General features: G+C 38.5%; 2 protein-coding genes across 2 annotated transcripts; one reads left to right on the top strand and one right to left on the bottom strand.

Moving 5' to 3' along the window:
* Positions 1–88: 88 nt before the first annotated feature.
* ppih (peptidylprolyl isomerase H (cyclophilin H)) lies at positions 89–17,380 on the top strand. The gene is made up of 9 exons (XM_083768516.1): positions 89–257; positions 10,521–10,585; positions 11,455–11,478; positions 13,841–13,885; positions 14,240–14,282; positions 14,823–14,915; positions 15,109–15,196; positions 15,296–15,336; positions 16,670–17,380. Exons 1-9 carry the CDS (start codon positions 183–185, stop codon positions 16,736–16,738), a joined length of 543 nt encoding a protein of 180 aa, XP_083624642.1. The 5' UTR covers positions 89–182; the 3' UTR covers positions 16,739–17,380.
* Positions 3,734–7,620, bottom strand: LOC310861059 (putative G-protein coupled receptor 160). The gene is made up of 2 exons (XM_083768339.1): positions 7,404–7,620; positions 3,734–5,225 (listed from the first exon to the last, which is right to left on the bottom strand). Exon 2 carries the CDS (start codon positions 5,185–5,187, stop codon positions 4,129–4,131), a length of 1,059 nt encoding a protein of 352 aa, XP_083624465.1. The 5' UTR covers positions 5,188–5,225; positions 7,404–7,620; the 3' UTR covers positions 3,734–4,128.
* Positions 17,381–18,345: the final 965 nt, after the last annotated feature.

Genomic DNA, 18,345 nt, shown 5'->3' with positions numbered 1-18,345 from the left:
GAACCACTATTTTCGCGTTTTGGTGCTATGGTATTATGTCCGTCAGCCTGAGCCGTAGTACTACTGCCGTAGTATGTCCAATGGGGGCCACCGTATGGTAAATACACCGTTTTTCAAACCGGTCGCATGTTTTGTTTGAGCAACGTTAATAGTCTCTAATAATTGGCCAGGAAGGAAAAAATATGAATGTTACACAAGTCCAGCCATCAAATCCCAACAATCCGATAGTTTTCTTTGATGTCACCATCGGAGGACAGGTGAGTAAAGAAAGAACAAAACAACACTGAATGGTGTGAAAGCCATGAGTCGCATGCAGCTCCCAGCTAACGCAACTAGCTAACTTAGCATGTACTAAAACACTAGGGATAGCGTGAGTTATATCATATCACACTCTTAAAGTTGATTGGTTTATAGTACTAATTGATTTAGTACCCGCATAGCGGGTTTGATCGTTTAAACCTCATTAGTCGTTTGGTTATAATTCAGCAAGGCGCCCTTTTACTAGCCCCTTTCGGGACCCTCCATAAAGCTTTTCTGAAATTTGGATGAGTTTTATGTAGGGTCCCTGCTCATAACTATATTTTCGTATGGGAATTCTGGAACGCGTACATAAATATTCTCTCTAAGATCGTATCTGCGGTGTTTGACGGCCTTTTTTAGTTTAAGTTATTCTGAATTCGTGAGCTATAAGTAGGCCTACCTATACAAACCGCTGCGAATATCTCCTGTGGCGCGGAAGCCGTTAAGTATTTTTAATCTTTGTTTGACCGATTTGGTCGCTTTATTTCTTGTTTGTTTACCGTTTATTGTACCGCCTCCCGGTGTGCGGTTGGCTTGTGCGGCTACGTCCCTGCCTCTGATCTGCTGTGTCATAGCTATAGCGCCACTAGCTAGCCAGATAGGCGGTACAATGAGGTGTCAATAAACAAGGAAGGAAGAGAAGAATCAAAGCGACCAAATCGGTCAAACAAAAAATACTTAACGGCTTCCGCGCCACAGGAGATATTCGCAGCGGCATGTATGGGTACTTATACTTCACATATTCAGAAGCCCTCACACGAAAAAATGTCGTCAAAGAGCGCAGACAGGCGTTATCCACGTTGTTTATGTTTTATGTATGTCCGCGTACCAGGTGGCAGGATACTGCTGGAACAGGACCCAATGGTCTGTGTCGTCAAAAAGTCAGAAACTTCAGTACCATTGGGTTCTGCTTGGAGTGCTACCCTTTTACTAGCCCTCCAAGCAGAACCCAATGGTACTGAAGTTTCTGACATTTTTGTCGACCCAGACCATGGGGTCCTGTTCCAGCAGTACACTGCCACCTGGTACGCGGACATAAATAAAACATAAACACCGTGAATACGGCCTGTCTGCGCGGCTTTTTTTCCTCTGAGGGCTTCTGAATCTGTGAACTTTAAGTACCTATACATACCGCTGCAAATATCTCCTGTGGCGCGGAAGCCGTTAAGTATTGTTTGACCGATTTGGTCGCTTTGATTCTTCTCTTCCTTCCTTGTTTATTGACACCTCATTGTACCGCCTATCTGGCTAGCTAGTGGCGCTATAGCTATGACAGAGCAGATCAGAGGCAGGGACGTAGCCGGCACAAGCCAACCGCACACCGGGAGGCGGTAAAATAAACGGTAAATAAACAAGAAGAATCAAAGCGACCAAATCGGTCAAACAAAGATTAAAAATATTTAACGGCTTCCACGCCACAGGAGATATTCGCAGCGGTATGTATAGGTACTTAAAGTTCACGAATTCAGAATAACTCAAACAAAAAAAAGCCGTCAAACGCCGCAGATACGATGTTAGCGAGCATATTTATGCCCACGTTCCAAAATTCCCATACGAAAATATAGATATGGACAGAGACCCTACACAAAGCGACATCCAAATTTCAGAAAAGCTTTATGGAGGGTTCCGAGAGGGGCTACCCTTTTACCTTAGCTAGATCAAGACTATCCTATGGTAACAGCCTCAGGATATGTGAGCTACTCGATGTTACTGTTAAATTCGTTTTTTTCCCCCCCAAAATGATAAAATATTTGGAAACTGTTTTAATACATGATTATAAGTTAGAACATGCTTAAACATTCGACAATAAAGGTCCAATATTTTGGGGCATAAACAATAATTTGAATTAAGTCTGATGTACAGTACATGTTTACAACTTACTTCACACATGTATATTTTACATTTATAGCCTACTTAAAACTTAAGTCAAATATTTTATTTGTAATTGTAACATTTTGACCAAATAGCCAAAGGTGCCCAGATGCTGTATACTCGGAGATGTCTGACCACGTGACCATTGCTTTCGTGTCTTGAAAAACTAAACTCGGACTATAGTTATGTGACAATAAAACGTAGTAAGTTTAAAAGTACATTTGACTGCCATTGTTATCTAGCCTAGTATATTTAATTTTACAGTTGATTGTTTACGTTTATAAATTGTGAGGGTGTGCAATGATTTTGAGGAATGCTGCTTATTAAATGAGTGACTGCTCATCGGAAGAATCGGTTGATGTTCTTGAATCTTGACCATAACTATTTTTGGTGGATGGCTGCTTGGTTGTGCATTGGACAGAGTTCACTTGTCTTTAGTTACAATACTATGACTTGTCACAATTGCTAGAGGAAGATCAGATTTGGGAATTCAGTCTTAAATCAGGCAGATGAATGTGGTATCACGTCATTGTGCAATGGTGGAACTGAAGTAGGGAAGACAGGGAATTAATACGCAGAAGTAAATGGTGTGCAGTTTTAGACCAGACCCGGTCTGTTATGAACACAACACACAGAATGCCCATATGGAAAAATAGCTACCGGTAATAGGTATATCAATTTACAACTTGGGAATCATGAGAAGTTTAATTTGACCACTAGATGGAGTTGCCACTTACCATACAATTTTAGCTTGGAAATACTCCTGCACATTGTCTCCAGATGCATTTTATTTTTTAAATCGTTTCAGTTCTCATCAGGTTATCTAATTTAGATCAAGATAACCTGTCTAATGGCTGGAACAAAAATGTTTTTTCTTGATTTTTTTTAAATGAAAACAATTTCATACATGCTATTTTCTGGGCACTGCTGCTGCAGCAGTACTGAATTGGGAGGTAGAGGATGTCATCTGAAAAGAAGGTTCCTGGTTGCTGGCATCATGCTGTTTCTGACGAGAAACAAGTCTCTGTATTGTTTTTGTCCAACATTTGTCCACAAATTACCTCATATGGCAGCCAAGTCTATGGAATATTGGTTTGTTTTCAAGGGCCTTGTGACATGTGAGTCAATACAAATTAAATGCGCCCCTCAGTTCACAGTACACTAGTGTGATTTAGTTTTATTGTTTTATTGTAAGTACCTACCAACTTTAAAGTTCTTTGGATAAAGGCACTATAGAAAATGCTAAAAAATCTAAAAGAAAACATGACACTGCTGCACCCCAATGTGCAATACATTGAGTGCTGAATAAAATCATACCATAATAGAGCAGAAATAACTGCACATATAATTCCCATTTACAGGAGTTTATTAAATTAAATGACATTGAGCAACACAGATTCTTCCTAAGACCAGCTATAGAAATGCTGACCATTTACAGTAATTATATTACATACCATTCTCAAAGTAAAGTACTTCAGAGACAGAAAAACAGAGGTGCATGATTTAAATCATTGTACTTGCAAGTTGCATTACATATTAGTATATTTTAGATTCCCAGTTTGCACCTTTCTAATGCCCCACAGCCGCCACTATGATATATCTTCCCTTCTTTACATTACTTTGGAAAAACAGAGTTGCAGAGTCAAATGCTTATAAACAATATACAAACTTTATATTCACTATCTCAATGTATAAATAAAAAGCTGTTAAACACATAACCACTTTTACAAGATTTTTTGTTTTTATTTTCTTTTTTAATAACCTTTATTCATGCTAGCATACAATTGTGTTTGCCGTTTGTGATCATCCTGTCTTCTAGAAGAAAAATTATGATGCAATTGTTATATTGTCAGTGTAGCTCTCCAGCTACTGATGTCAATACTGTATCTATCGAGCAATGTCTTGATTTACTTTCACATGGACCAATACAGTAATAGAAAACGGCATTCATTCTATTCAGACAGTTGTAGGAAGTTTGTGCTGATGGGTTCCTTTGCTCAGGTGCCAGTACCCACGGCATAAAGACATGTCATCCGGCAGTTTATTGTATGGCCCTACTATGTCGCTCTTTAACCAGAACACCACACCCGTCAATACACTGTTAATGCATTCCAGCCAAAGAAGGTTGACGATAACATAAGCAGGTATTCCAAAGCCCAACCACAAACACATCACAGATATCACCAGATAAGGCATCCATACTGAAGCGAAGCCCAGAGTTAAACTGACACACAGAGATGGACGATGCATGACTTGAGGTTCTATCAGGAAATTATTCTCACCACTCTTGGTGTCTTTCATTGCCACAGATCTGAACTGTAAATCGCTCCTCAGGTTCTGGGGAGGTGCATTCCTCTGTTGATTAAACTTTTCGGCTTCTTCAAACCACTTGTATAGCCTGGTGTAGTGAGGCAGCAAAGTTAAAAGGACGTAGATGAAAAGACATAAAACAGTGTAGCTGACTATTCTTGACTCATGTACTTCACACACCAGTGCCGTAGTTCCTCCCAACTCCTCGATTTCCATCATGTCTGTTGTCACTGATCCGGTGTTGTAGAACACAGCCTTTGTCCACATCAGTAAGACCAAGACTACATTACATAGGGATTTACAAAGGGATTTACAGCTCCACCTGCTTGTGAGCATATCCCCTAATGCATAGTCCAGCAGGCCCAGGCCTATTGTAGGAACTGGTAGTGCTGCATATACTGCAGAGGCATGTCCCAAGATAAAGCAAACAGACACTGGAGATCTTATGGGCCCAAGAAACCACAGTGTCACCATGGAGTATGCCAGGAGGGCATCAGCCACAATGAAGGACAGTGCACATATGCTTAGAAAGGAGTTACGCCATTTATGCTGGCATAGGTGCAAAACAACCATGCCCAGGCCCAACTTGCACAGCAAGAGGAACACGTATTGTCCGGTGTTGTTTAAATGACAACGATCCTTCTGCTCCCAGTACTCTATAATTGCGAGCATTTTGACAGTGCTGTTTCCCAGAAATGTCGGCATTATCACAGTTCCCTCCAGGCTGGGTGCTTCAGAAAAAGCTGTTGAAGACAAGAATAATAGTGGTTAGAACAACACACACAAAACCAATAAATAAAATACAGCAGATTCAGCATTCTGTTATACAGATTTGATATGCACACATTTGGAGTGTGTGTTGTTTATTTTTTGGGACTACCTTTTTCGCAGAGTGTGGGAGCTGATGGTCAAGGTCAAGTTTATTCTCATGTCTCATTGTCTACTACTAGTTGTAGGAAGTAGTGGGGCAAGGGAGGCTTTCTCACATTCTAACTCAGCCAGAAAAGCCCATTGTGCCATCCAGCTCGGCAGCCATCTCTAGTCATTAGACTCCTGGCTAACCCACACCTCCTGGTATTGAATTCACAACCACATACTAATTTTTTGGCTGGTGTACGCTTTGGCCTGCAGAGTACACCGGTGTGATGTCACCAATCACATGACCCCAAGTTCTAGGCTATTAGGGGGGGACTTTTTTTTAATTATTTTTTGATCTATTTTGAATTTTAACATTATTTCCAAATCTGTGACATACAGACTTCAGAATCTCAGTTCTTCCTGGACTACAGTCTGTGCTTCCTGTAGTTCCAGTCAGAACGATCCCTCCAACTGATCTATCTGTCTATTGAGGTCGGGAAGGATCTTTGAAGTGAATGTTATTAATTATTCACTTCATATATATTATTTGAATACATTTGCGTTTGTCTCATTAAACAAACATGCTATGTTATAATGTTGCTCATGCATTAAGCCAGCAATGATTACTGCTGCTGACTGTATCCGGCTGGCCATCAGTCACAATGCACTGCAACTAGGCAGTAGGCAGACAGACATGTGACACAGAATTGTGTGGCACAGATTATTTGTTTTGTCAGGGGAAATGTGGGCATTTTGCATTTGAGTGACTTGAAAAGTAGCAAAAATTTCTAAATCAATTTTAGAAGTAGCTACCGTACAGTAACATGTGTTGGTAGTTACTTAGTCCCCTGTTTTAACAATCAGAAATCAACCAACCTCCATATCTGCCCTTAAGTTTTCAGACAGTCTTTCTTCGCTGTCCTGACTAAATACAGCAATAATACATATTATCCAGGGTATGGCAATCAAATGCATTTTACAATGGTAAAATAAACAGTTTTTTTCTTGTTTTTTTAATACTCTGCAGGACCAGTCGTGTTGAAACTCCTATTCATGCTTAGATCTTAGTCTGAGGTCATCTGGGAAACAGAAGACTGGGCCTTTGTTCTGTATCAGCTCAGCTGTGCTGATAGTTAGATGTCAAAACAATGTTATTAATCTCTTCAGTGGTGTAGGTACTAGGCAGGTATTTCAAGTCTGACTGGCCCACTGTACCCACTTTAGCTTGCTTGTTTACTTACAACTAATTACAGCTTATGTTGTTCCATACTCCGATCTTGCACTTTGTAAGTCGCTCGAGTGACTGTTAGTGCTAATACCTAAATTGAACTTCCATAGGGAACCCTGCATTGCAGAGCACCATTCCTGCTGATAATTTGTCATAGTTGATGTTAATATTGCATGTTTGACCTTCGGTTTGACCTAGATCTGATTGACTGGTACTGATTCAGTCTCATCTGCATAAGAATTTAGATATGCTTGGGACGCCATGGTCACTGCTTATTGTGCTTAATCTGGATACTGTATGTCCAATAATACAGGATGCAACTGTTGAAGTACAACTCCTTTTCATTCCTTGTAGAAGGTCTTATTCATATTATACTCCTTTCTGTATCTGTTATGATGACTCATATTATATTCTGGTCATGTAATGTGACCTACAGTATAATTCTATATATTCTCTGTGTTTCATAAACTTCAGTTGTCATGTGATACTGCCTGGTATCATCTTGTTCTTCGTTCAATCATCACTCACCACTTTTAATAGTGGTTTAATAATTGCAACAAAACAACTACATTTACAAAAGTGCAAGTAACCAACCAAACTGATTGCTATTTAACTTTTAAAATGTAAGTATAACTATTAAATATTAGTAACACCAGTATTATTATATTTAAATAGCTTTGGAATGGAATGATCATTAAGAGCAGTGAACTGTGGAACCTTTAACTGTCAATTCTGTCAACACAAAATTGTTAAAGGTTATCTTTTGCCAGAGTAAAGAAAGAATAGTATATTCCGTTCATTCCACAGAGAATGACAAGTGTGCCTGCCCTGTTACCTGTTGTCCAAGTCGCGTGTGTTTCCGTGTCGAGCCAGCGGCTGACTGCATCAAGGCCTCTTCCGAGTGGAAAAAGCTAGCAAAAAAGCAGAATCTGCTCACTCTCCAGTCAAGGTCCACATATGAGATAGTGTACAAGTTCAACCACATCCAGCTTCTTCCTCCTCCGTCACCCTGCTGAGAACAACTTGTAGAAAAAACACACAGTCTTTAAACAGACCGGTCTGTTTTGACCCTCCCCCACAGGTGACAGATGACTCTCATGCTGTTTTGCATGTTGGGTAAACTGGCTGGATGATGGACCCACCTTTTCACAATAGATGTATGTAGCTAAGCTCTTTTTCCATATGATATTTCACTCTAGAGACCCAGTGAAACCAGTCTGAAAATGGTAGGTGTCAAGGATGTTGGCAGGCACGGATTGCCCTTAGGCATTGACGCCTCCCCTGGCAGGGACAACCAATAGTAAACGTAGTTTACGTTTTTTTATTTTTATTTTTTATCATGCCCAATTTATTCTCCATTTTGATATTTTTTTCTTTTCTGCCTTTATTGATAGTATCAAGTGATGACTGACAGGAAAGAAGGGGAGAGACATGCAGCAAAGCTCGTCATGAACGGAACTCGAACACGCAGCACGCTGTCAGGCCAAAGCCTATATGTGGCATGCGCCTGGACCACTTGGCGTCTTGGCCATTTATTCAGTGCCCCCATTTTGATAGTTTAAAGCTTAATTGTATAGCCATCTTTCTGCCAAACTGTTTTCTAGTAAAACATTGTGGAAGCACTTGTTATAACCTACTTCTTACTATTTGTACACCGGTTTACTCTTCCATAACACAATATATGAGCAGTATATTGTTAGATGATATGCCTACAACAGTGCTTATTCAGTGTAAATGTTGCGGTTTCTATGACATGGCCAGTTTGGCCCCAGGTAGTGGTCTGAAAAGGGAAACAAAGAGCAGGTGTGGTGAATGCAGCTATGTTTCAGTTCAGTTGTATTTATAGTTCCTCTCATTCTACTGAAGACTGATAGTTTGTAGTGCTGAGAAACCGAGTACCGAATATTGGAAACAGTTGACCGAATATCCGAATATGATTATATTATATATCTTTTTTCCTACCATTGCTGTCATGGCCGTACCTTAAAGCTACCTGATTTATGGCAAAAGAAATGGTTATGGTTATGGGTCCATAAAACATTTATTCAGCTCTTTTGAATGCATTAATAGCATACACTATTCAGTGATATATTTTCTGCCTATTCAGGCCGAAACTGAATAGGCCGAAAATGCATTTTTAGCCATTTTCTGCCGAATATTTTCCACGGCCGAATATTCGGTGCATCACTAGCTCAGACCAAAGAGGGGGTGAGACTGAGTCAAGACTGACACAGAGGTGGTGCCAGACTGAGCCATACTGTATGGCCACAATGGAAACAAGTCCCCAAGGACTTTTGTATTTTCCTTTTATATAAGGCTAAAAGGATACTGTACTATGTGCTGTACATTTCTGACTAATAAAGTATTCAATCAATCAAGACCAGAACATTTGCATTCCTAACCAATTTCAGGTACTCTGGTTTTTGTGTTGTCTGAAGTCACTTGAAGCTGATGCGTTTAATATACAAAATGATAATTTATTTTACTGAATAAAAATTTATTTTGTCCAATCTGTATGGTAAAGTATATTTATAGTATAATACAATATAATGTATACAACAATTGTTTTTGGTATCTGTTCTTATTACTATTGAGACATTTAGATGTCATGTGTCTAGTAGGTTGGACCTGACACAAAGGTAAATAAAATGTCTTCCCAACGTTCCCAGAGCAAGCAGGCAGACTATTATCTCTGTGGTATAAATCTCAGCACTTGTTCAAAACCAAGATAAATAAAACGGGTTATGAAGTGCAGCTTTAAGAGCTTAGTAATAAAATTGAAAGAAATAAAATGACATAGAATTGTATGAAATGGGTAGACCTGTTGAACAAAATATGATCTGGATTAATACGCTTTTAAAACACACAAACTGTGTTGATTAAGCATGATTAATACTGTAAATTTTGCTTACCTAGTATCAAGAATAGATTAACATAGCTTGTCTGTTCCACACAAGCTTATAGCAAACTAGTCCTTTGCTCTTGTGACCAGTTTCCTTTTCCAATGACATTGACATGATAACATGACATTGTTTTACCCTAATATTACTACCCTAGAGAATGTAATTTACAGCACAATATAACAGGATTCCACTGACAGTCTGTTTTAACTGCGGGCTGTCGCCAAGCAGTGTGGGGAAAGCTTCGTGGTTGGTGGGGACAAACTACTCTTTTCATACGCATAAATTGTTTCTTTTCACTTATGCGCACACTAGCCCACACACCACACAGTGTGTGTGCTTCAATCTCCTCTACTGTCCTCTAGTTCCCCAGTAGTTTGTGGGAGGCCTGTGTTGGCTGATGCTCCGGCATCCCCCCACACTCACTCAGAACCACACTCACTCAGAATCCATGGAATAATAGATGAGCAGGGCCTACACAGAGGATGCTTGGAACCCATTCATGTATAGCATACATTTATTGGAAAACTCTAAATTTACAACCCAATATGCTAGTGACGATTGCCGTCACAAGGAATGGGCTGAAATGACGTTCCCCATCATCCCAGAGTACTGTAGATGAAAAGTAGTTTACTTGCTCACTTGGCCGCCTCCTCAATTTGGAACTAAAAGGCATAATTAAGATTAGAGGCATCTGATCTGTGTGTATAATTTGTCATTAGTTACATGATACATGCTGTTATCAGTAGAGAAACAAAAATCACAAGCCTTGGGACAAACTAAGTAATGGTACTCTATACAGTTTAATGTTACATACTGATACTGATAGTATATCCTTAAGCAAAATTCAGGTAGGAAGTTAGGAACTGGTCTGTCAAGATTATGCTGCCAATCTTGTATATCACTGCCTTAGGAACACAATGGTATGTTTATGTATTCATAACCCGTTTGCCCAAGGCGAAAGAGCAAGTTGAGCTATATTGCTAACAGTTGTTTTTATCTGGTTGTTTGTGGTCAGCTGCTGTGATAAAATGTGCTCAACTGTTTTTCAGGAAGTTGGACGTATGAAGGTTGAGCTGTTTGCTGATGTGGTTCCGAAGACGGCAGAGAATTTCAGGTAGGGAACAGGCCTGCAGAATACTCTGCACTGTCACTGTAATGTAAAGTGAATGTGTGCTGTAGCACATTACATACAGATATTATATAATCTACAAAGTACAGCATACCATCCCCCAAGCACACATGACAATAAGCATAAGATATCACATCCCTCCATCTATCCACACATTAACATTTTTGCAGCATTTATGACTCCTGCACCCCTAGAGAGACCCAAAGTTACCGGTAGCATAGTTTATCAACATTTGATGCCCAAATCCGATTTGTTTGCATATCCAGATTGTAATCGCACTCTTTTATCAAATCTGACGAGAAAAAAATCAGAATATTGGATTTAAACCACACTTAAGTAGTTTGAAATGTGATTAAAATTCAAACTTCTCAAGATGTGTCTCTTTTTTAGCTAACTGTAAGCGGTTAAAATACAACCGACGGAGGAGTTCTGCGATGCGACTAGATAGATAGTGGCTACTGTAGATGACCCATCTCCATCCATACTTGGATTAGTTGCTGTTAGGAATAAACTTAGGCAAAATGCATTTTTTTAGGTATCCAATCAAAGTAAGGACCCTCTAAAATTCTGATTAAGTACTAAATATTCACACCCAGACATGTCTAATTCGTTTTACTCAGGCCAAGTTGCACAACAGCTGTGTACTCACACACCCAGTTTGACAGTTTGACGCTACCCACACACCACAATGTACATTTTGGGATTTGGTTGATTGTTATGTGGCGATTCTTTTGATATACTTTTGAAGCACTTTGTGTCGTGACCATCAATGTCTGTGAAAGGTGATCTACAATTATATTTTACACTATGAATCATTTATGAATGTGAAAGATGTCTTGTTCCTCTCTTTGCAGGCAGTTTTGCACTGGAGAGTTCAGGTAAGCAAGTGATGCTGGTATCACATGTGTGATGTGTTATAAGGTCCAGGTCCTAAATTAGGCATTGATTCTGGCCCACCAACCCCTCTTCTAAAACATGCATTAGACATTGCCAATAATTTTGCCCAAGCAGCACTTCATGGATTATTACACTTCTATTACACTGAATTGGTCTTTGCATTTTCCCATTTAGTGACATAGATGTAATTTATTCCTTTGCACTTACTTTTACTCTGGATAATTATTTTGCCAATTTTCTATCCTTTTTTTATATGGACTGCTGGATCACATAATTATCATCGTAATATTGTTTTTTAACAGCAGATTCTGCATTTGTCCATAACAAATGTCCCTTCATGACAATACTTTGTATCCTAATATAGTGGGTGAAATTATTTTTGTGCAAGCTCTCAACATTTGCAGTTACAGGAAGAGTCACAATAGGGAGGGGAGAATGTAGAACAGGAATAACAGGAAGGCAGTAAAGCACAGTCAAAGTCCAGTGTACATAAGGTGCATGAATAATTTTAGCAATGGATAGATGGCACCATGGAAGGCAGAAATGCCATTCTTGTGCAGGTGGGAAACTTTGACAGGAAAAGACTCGCTCACCGTATAGAAAAAGAAGTAAAACTCCTTAGACTGAGACTTAGATTTTTTTTTTTTTTTTTTTATGGTGCTCTGTGCTCATGGTGCAATTGTTGGGCAGGTGGAAAACATATCCACCATATAAAAGCAGCAGGTATATAAAATCAGTGTCATGTGCATGGTTAAAGTGACATGGATAAAAATATAGCATCAGGTAAATCATATAAAATAGAAGCAGGTGTGAAATCATGGCTTCATATGCATGGTACAGTAATTGGTTAAAGTGATATGGTTACCATAGCAGTGAGTATTGAGTCACCATCTGGTGACTGATATCAGTATACAGAACTGATAAACTGCCGCAAAAATGTGTGCAGACAATCCAGACATGTACTAAGTGATATGCCTTAGTGGCAGACTGTGGCGCCAGTTGTAAACGGTACTGTCAATTGTCTTGCTCTTTAATATGCCGAAACTGTAGAAGATACAGTTAAGTTGTTTATGTAAGGTGTGTGTGTGTGTGAGAGAGTTTACTTTATATACTGTGTTACTTTGGACAATTACGGGGGCTATTTTTGTTCATATTTGTACATCATCTGTCGAATTTTGTATTTCTTTTGCGTTATCCAGCGAAATGTAACGTACGCTGATGTTCTTTACATTATGCTTGTTTAATCTCCCTTTATATATTTCGACCATTATTGCTTTAGTTGTCCATTTATGAAACAAAACATATCAAACCTAAGCCGGTCCAAAAGTGTTCATAATTCTATCCACCCAGCTATCTGCCTGCCATCAAATGGCACAACAGCTATAGTGTGTCCCCCACCAGGATGCAAAATAATGGGGATGGAAGAGTTGGAATATTTGTTGAATAAAGTTTTCCTCCTTTTTAACTATTAAAGGACAACTTTAGTTTTTTTCAACCAAGGTTCATGTTTTAGGTTGTTAATTATTAGAGAAAGTAAAAGATGAGTGTTCATTTTGTTTGTTTTATGACAGGGGGGCGGCGGCATTCGAACATGGGGCTAAATGTATTTTTTTTTACAAATCTTTATAGCGATTTCTTTTTTTTATTATTTACTATAGTCCTACTAGACCTATATTTGACCACAAAAGATCACAGGATCTACTGAATGTGTGAAACTGACATATTGAGCCTATGACACACAGTGTGGCTTCCCCCCAGTAGTACTGAATGTGAAGGTACATTCAGTAGATCCTGTGATCTTTTGTGGCCAGATGTAATTTCTTGGGGTCTAGTAGGACTATTAGTAAGTAATAACAATCTAAAACATGAACCTTGGTTGGAAAAAAAAAAGTGTGTCCGGATCTCCACTTTTAGATGTGTTATCCCGATTGATCCCAGGAGCACCTTTTTACTATTTTTACATTTTATATACCTGCACACCTCCTGAGCACCTGGTTGCTTCCTTGCCTCTGGAATATTTGTTACTTGGGGGGTGGTAATTGTACTCTCATTTGTGTCATGATATTTATACAGGTTTGGTAAGGGTACAGTATAAAGTAGGAAAATGAGGTCACAATGACTGTTAATTCCTACTGTGTTAACTAATTCGCCAGAACGGAACAACCTCTAAATAGTTCAAGTTGTTGTAGTATGAAGTAGTATGAAAGGTAGGCACACGTAACATTTGTTAATGTAACAGTCTGGCATCTACAGTCTGTATATGTGCAGTGCTGTCTTGCACAATTTGCAGACTTGCAGTCATGTGTTTGTCTTCTTCTCCTGTTTGAAAATTCTCACCCTCAGAAAAGATGGAGTCCCTATTGGGTTTAAAGGCTGCACATTCCACAGGTAAGTGCACTTGTACTGGAAGGAAACATGATTGATGACACACATACCGCTATTGCTACTGATATTAGAAATGTCCCTAATACTGTTAGTATGTGCTGAAAAGCATATTTTTGAATGCGGAATAAAGAAATAATATAACCCGAAGAGTTGCTTTTTGTTCATTTATTTGTACAGTAATAAAGCACATTTAAATGTGAAGCCTTTAGAAACAGAATGATATAATGCAAATGGAAAAATGCCTCTTGTTTTTTATACAAAGTCATACAATACTTGTTTTTTCCCAATGAACCATTGACATGTGCCAGTTTAACAAGGTTGACTGCCCTAACATTTTTTTTTATTGCTTATTGGTAGGGTAATCAAAGACTTCATGATCCAGGGTGGAGACTTTGTAAATGTGAGTACACACACTTCAATGCATTTTAGTTAATGATTGTTCTCTGATGACACATTACAAGCGCCATCAGTATATGATATGATATGGGATGTTTTTCCACTACATCGGTCTGTTTCAGACTAATACTTGTCTAGTAGTTTAAACCTTTTTTTCTTTTTCTTTTTACCAGTTTCAGAGTTCTTATATGTGATATTGCACATTGATATGTCTCATGATGCACTGTTTGCACTAGTGCATCAAAGCACAGAAGCAGGTTCGATGTTAGGAAAATCCAAGTCATACCCCCCCTTATTGCCCATGTGTACTGTGTAACCTTTTGTTGTGATTTACAACAACATTGTATTGACTTTGTCCTTGCTCTTGATTTAAGCATTGAATGTCATGAATATAGTCTATCAATATAAAATATATACAATCAATGATGGGTAGAGGTGAAAAAGGCTAGCCATCTCTCACCCTCTAGTGGACATGTTGTGCAATACACTTTAGCTTTTGTGTCCTAGAGCCGTCATAAGCTATCCTGATGTGCCTTTTGTGCAGGGCGATGGAACTGGCATTTGCAGCATCTACAGAGGTCCATTTGCGGACGAAAACTTCCGAATGAAGCATTCTGCCCCTGGTCTTCTGTCTATGGTGTGTAAAAGATTACACTCCCCATCCATTATATATAAAAACAATAGTAGTTGCATTTAAAATATTGCATTGGTTAAATTCAAAGGTAAATAATCCCATCCCTGATATAGATATATTTTCAGAGCTCTAGTCCTTCACAATGATATACTGTACTGTAGATCTTCTGCACACTCATTAATATTCTCTTCTTCAGGCAAATAGTGGTCCTGGAACAAATGGATGTCAGTTTTTCATCACATGTACAAAGTGTGACTGGTTAGATGGGAAGCATGTCGTTTTTGGTATGGTGTTTTATCAATCTATTGGAATTTATTCATGTTGGAGCTAAATTTTGGTTGACTAATCTGTCTTTTTTCATAACATCTTATATGTGATTTTAGGAAAAATTGTTGATGGCTTGCTGGTCATGAGGAAAATTGAGGTAATGAAAAAGTCTAATATTGTCATATTGAGTTAGAAGTTTTAATGTATTAAATTACCTGAATATTTGATGAGTACAAAATGTTCCAGTGTTCTAATAGCTCCCCCCCCCCCCTCCTCCTTTTGTTTTACCCTTTTGGGGCTCACACCTAATTTAACATGGACTCTAATATTCCACTAATATTCCTATTATTTCACGATTTTACTACTATCTGATTAAATACTTTAAGGCGTGTAAAGCTGATCACTTAATTTAGCATCCATGTAAACACGTTGGAATCTCTCATAAGTCAAGAATCGTTTCAATTTGGTTGAAGTAATATTTTTCATGTAAACGCAGCTACTGTTTCTGATGTAAGGACAAAAAAAACATGTGTAATTTATCTGGTAGTATAGTGTACACTTTGCTGTAAAAAGAATTGTGGTCACACTGCGACAGTATCCCTACATGACCTGCTTTCCATTGCCTGTGTCTCCCCTCTGCTGGCCAAGAACGCTATGTACGTTTTTCCAGCATTATGCTCCCCCCACAACTATTAACGATCATGATACATGGACAACACATTTTACTTTGAATTGAAAGCAGGGATGGTCATTGTTTATTACTTTCAGGGATCATGTTAATGTGCAATAATACTTTTGTAGAGGATTCTGTTGTGTAGTTACCTAGTCACCTTGTTGACTAAGTTGTAGGCTACTGTATGCCTATCAACTGTATTGTTTTTAACAAATGACAGAAATAAAAAATAAACTAATTAACTTGCCATGATGATGTAATTCAAATATTGACGATATCTTTCTTAGAAATTAATATTCTAAAAATGGTGTCCTCATTGAGTTACATTGCACAATTAAATGGCTCTAAAGTCACTCACACATAAACAAACAAAACTGATTATTTCAATATACAATATGAAATTTATTTTAAAGAAAATATTCAACTTGCTTATGATTTTACTCTTTGAAGATCCAGATCTGACTGTGGGTCTAGTCTGTCTGGATCTTCTTCTGTATACAAATGAGTTTCCAGGTCACCTGTTTCACTGTGCAATGTAAGCCATTGAGGATTATCCATTTCTATGGATCAATGGAGCAACTGAGGAAGATATCTTGCCAATATTTGGAGTTGCATCACAGCTAGTTGTATATAATTGAAACCTCTACCAAAGTGTCATTGCGCTTTCACTTGGGAATTTTGAAAGGAAGCTAATTTAAATTGCCGGTACTAAGTGCTGTCACAATTGATTGGCAGCAACAGACAAATGAAGGGAACCAAGTTTTGATAACTTGGCATTGACATTTAATAACATAAATGTTCTCACAAATCCCAACAGAATGTTCCTACTGGTCCCAACAACAAACCCAAACTCCCTATCGTCATTGCCCAATGTGGAGAGATGTGATATGGCTCTACTTGCAAGAGCTGCAGGCGCAGACCCACAAGACCATCCGTTTTCTGCAGGGAACCAATGAACCACCTTCTTTGTTTTCATACATCAGCCAGTAATAAGACCCAGTAATAAGACATGTTGGCTGGATAAAGAACATCTTGAACTGAAAGGCTTCATGCATTGATAGATTAGCCTAATCTGATTTGATGCACCTAAAATCTAATGTACAGATCAGTACATGATTCACATAGGCCTATTTTGTGGATTATGTCTGGCCTATTGACAGTTGTCAGGGAGTTATTACTGGGTTGTAAAAGAGGTAATGGAAGCTGTTCAAATCTATGAGCGATGTCCAGATTTAAGCCTGTTTGTTCTCTCAAAAAATACAATTGAGAAAAAGGGAAATTAAAGCTGGAAGGAGAGTTGGATTGTAAACATTTCTCCATTTGTAATTCAAACATTTAATTAATTAATTATTTGAACCAACTTTGTGACTAATACATTTTACATAAAAAAATTAAAAAAAAGCAACATGATTTCTCACTTGTTTCTGAAAATGAATTGTATGATGACATGGTACTTTAAATTTAAAAGAATGTTTGAACATTTAATTTCTTCATATTCAAATTGTGGGATTGTAAGTGATGATATAGAAATGAGACAAAATTGGAACTGGAATAAAAAGTTTAAATGATACATTTTCTCCATGATAGGCTGACATTTTGTCACCAAAATGTATTTTCTGATTATTAAAGAGCTGGAGAGATGAGGAGACTCATGTTACTGAACAAACACTATGGGAATGAGTACTATCAGAATATAGTGATTTAACCTTTTAACAATACTTTCCATATTCTCCAGCAGGCAGGTTGCAAAAGAAAGTTAAGTTGAACTAACCCTTTAAAAGTATATTGCGAGATTATATAATACAAATTGTCCAACTACACCACAGTAGCAATATTGATATCAAGTTAAAAGGCACATATGTGTCTACGGTATCTTATTTCCCCTTGGAGACTGCTTCGGCCGTACTTGCTCAGACTACAATCTCCAAATGGAGGTTGTGGAGTTCATACATTCATGATGCTGTGACAAATGTAAACGGGTGTAAAGAATGTAAACTATATTCTACCTTGTGTATAATAATAAATTTTGATGCTTTCAATATGCAGACAAAGTCTTCCAATTTCAAACTGCAAGATTGCATTTAATAATTGACTACAGTGACTTACTTGGCCTAGATGTCATTAAAAGGCATAGAAGTCTATGTGTGAGAGTAGTTGAAAGGCACAATACTCCTCAGAGGCAGTTTTGCCAAGCAAGTCCTCTGTTGAACTTATGGGCTACCTCTTATCCCAGCCCCACATACAGCCCCAACCTACTAAAACCCCCTCCCCCAGCTTGCACTCTCCCTCTCTAGTCTGCTTGGACCCCGTTCCCCGACACAAAAGAATCCTTTCAGATGGAGGCTCTCTTATGGAAGCAGGAAGAGTTCTCTTAGGAAGGTTTGGTGGGGGGGGGGGGGCTGTTTTTTAGGCCTACTTCGTGTTGAAGGCTTTCTGGGGTCAATGCTAAAGCCCATCTTTGTGTGTGAGAGAGCTGGGCTCGTCCATAAACAA

The sequence above is a fragment of the Protomyctophum parallelum genome (genome assembly GCF_964188405.1).
Source record: "Protomyctophum parallelum genome assembly, chromosome: 7".
Classification (NCBI taxonomy): domain Eukaryota; kingdom Metazoa; phylum Chordata; class Actinopteri; order Myctophiformes; family Myctophidae; genus Protomyctophum; species Protomyctophum parallelum.
This window is presented reverse-complemented; position numbering and strand designations above follow the sequence as displayed.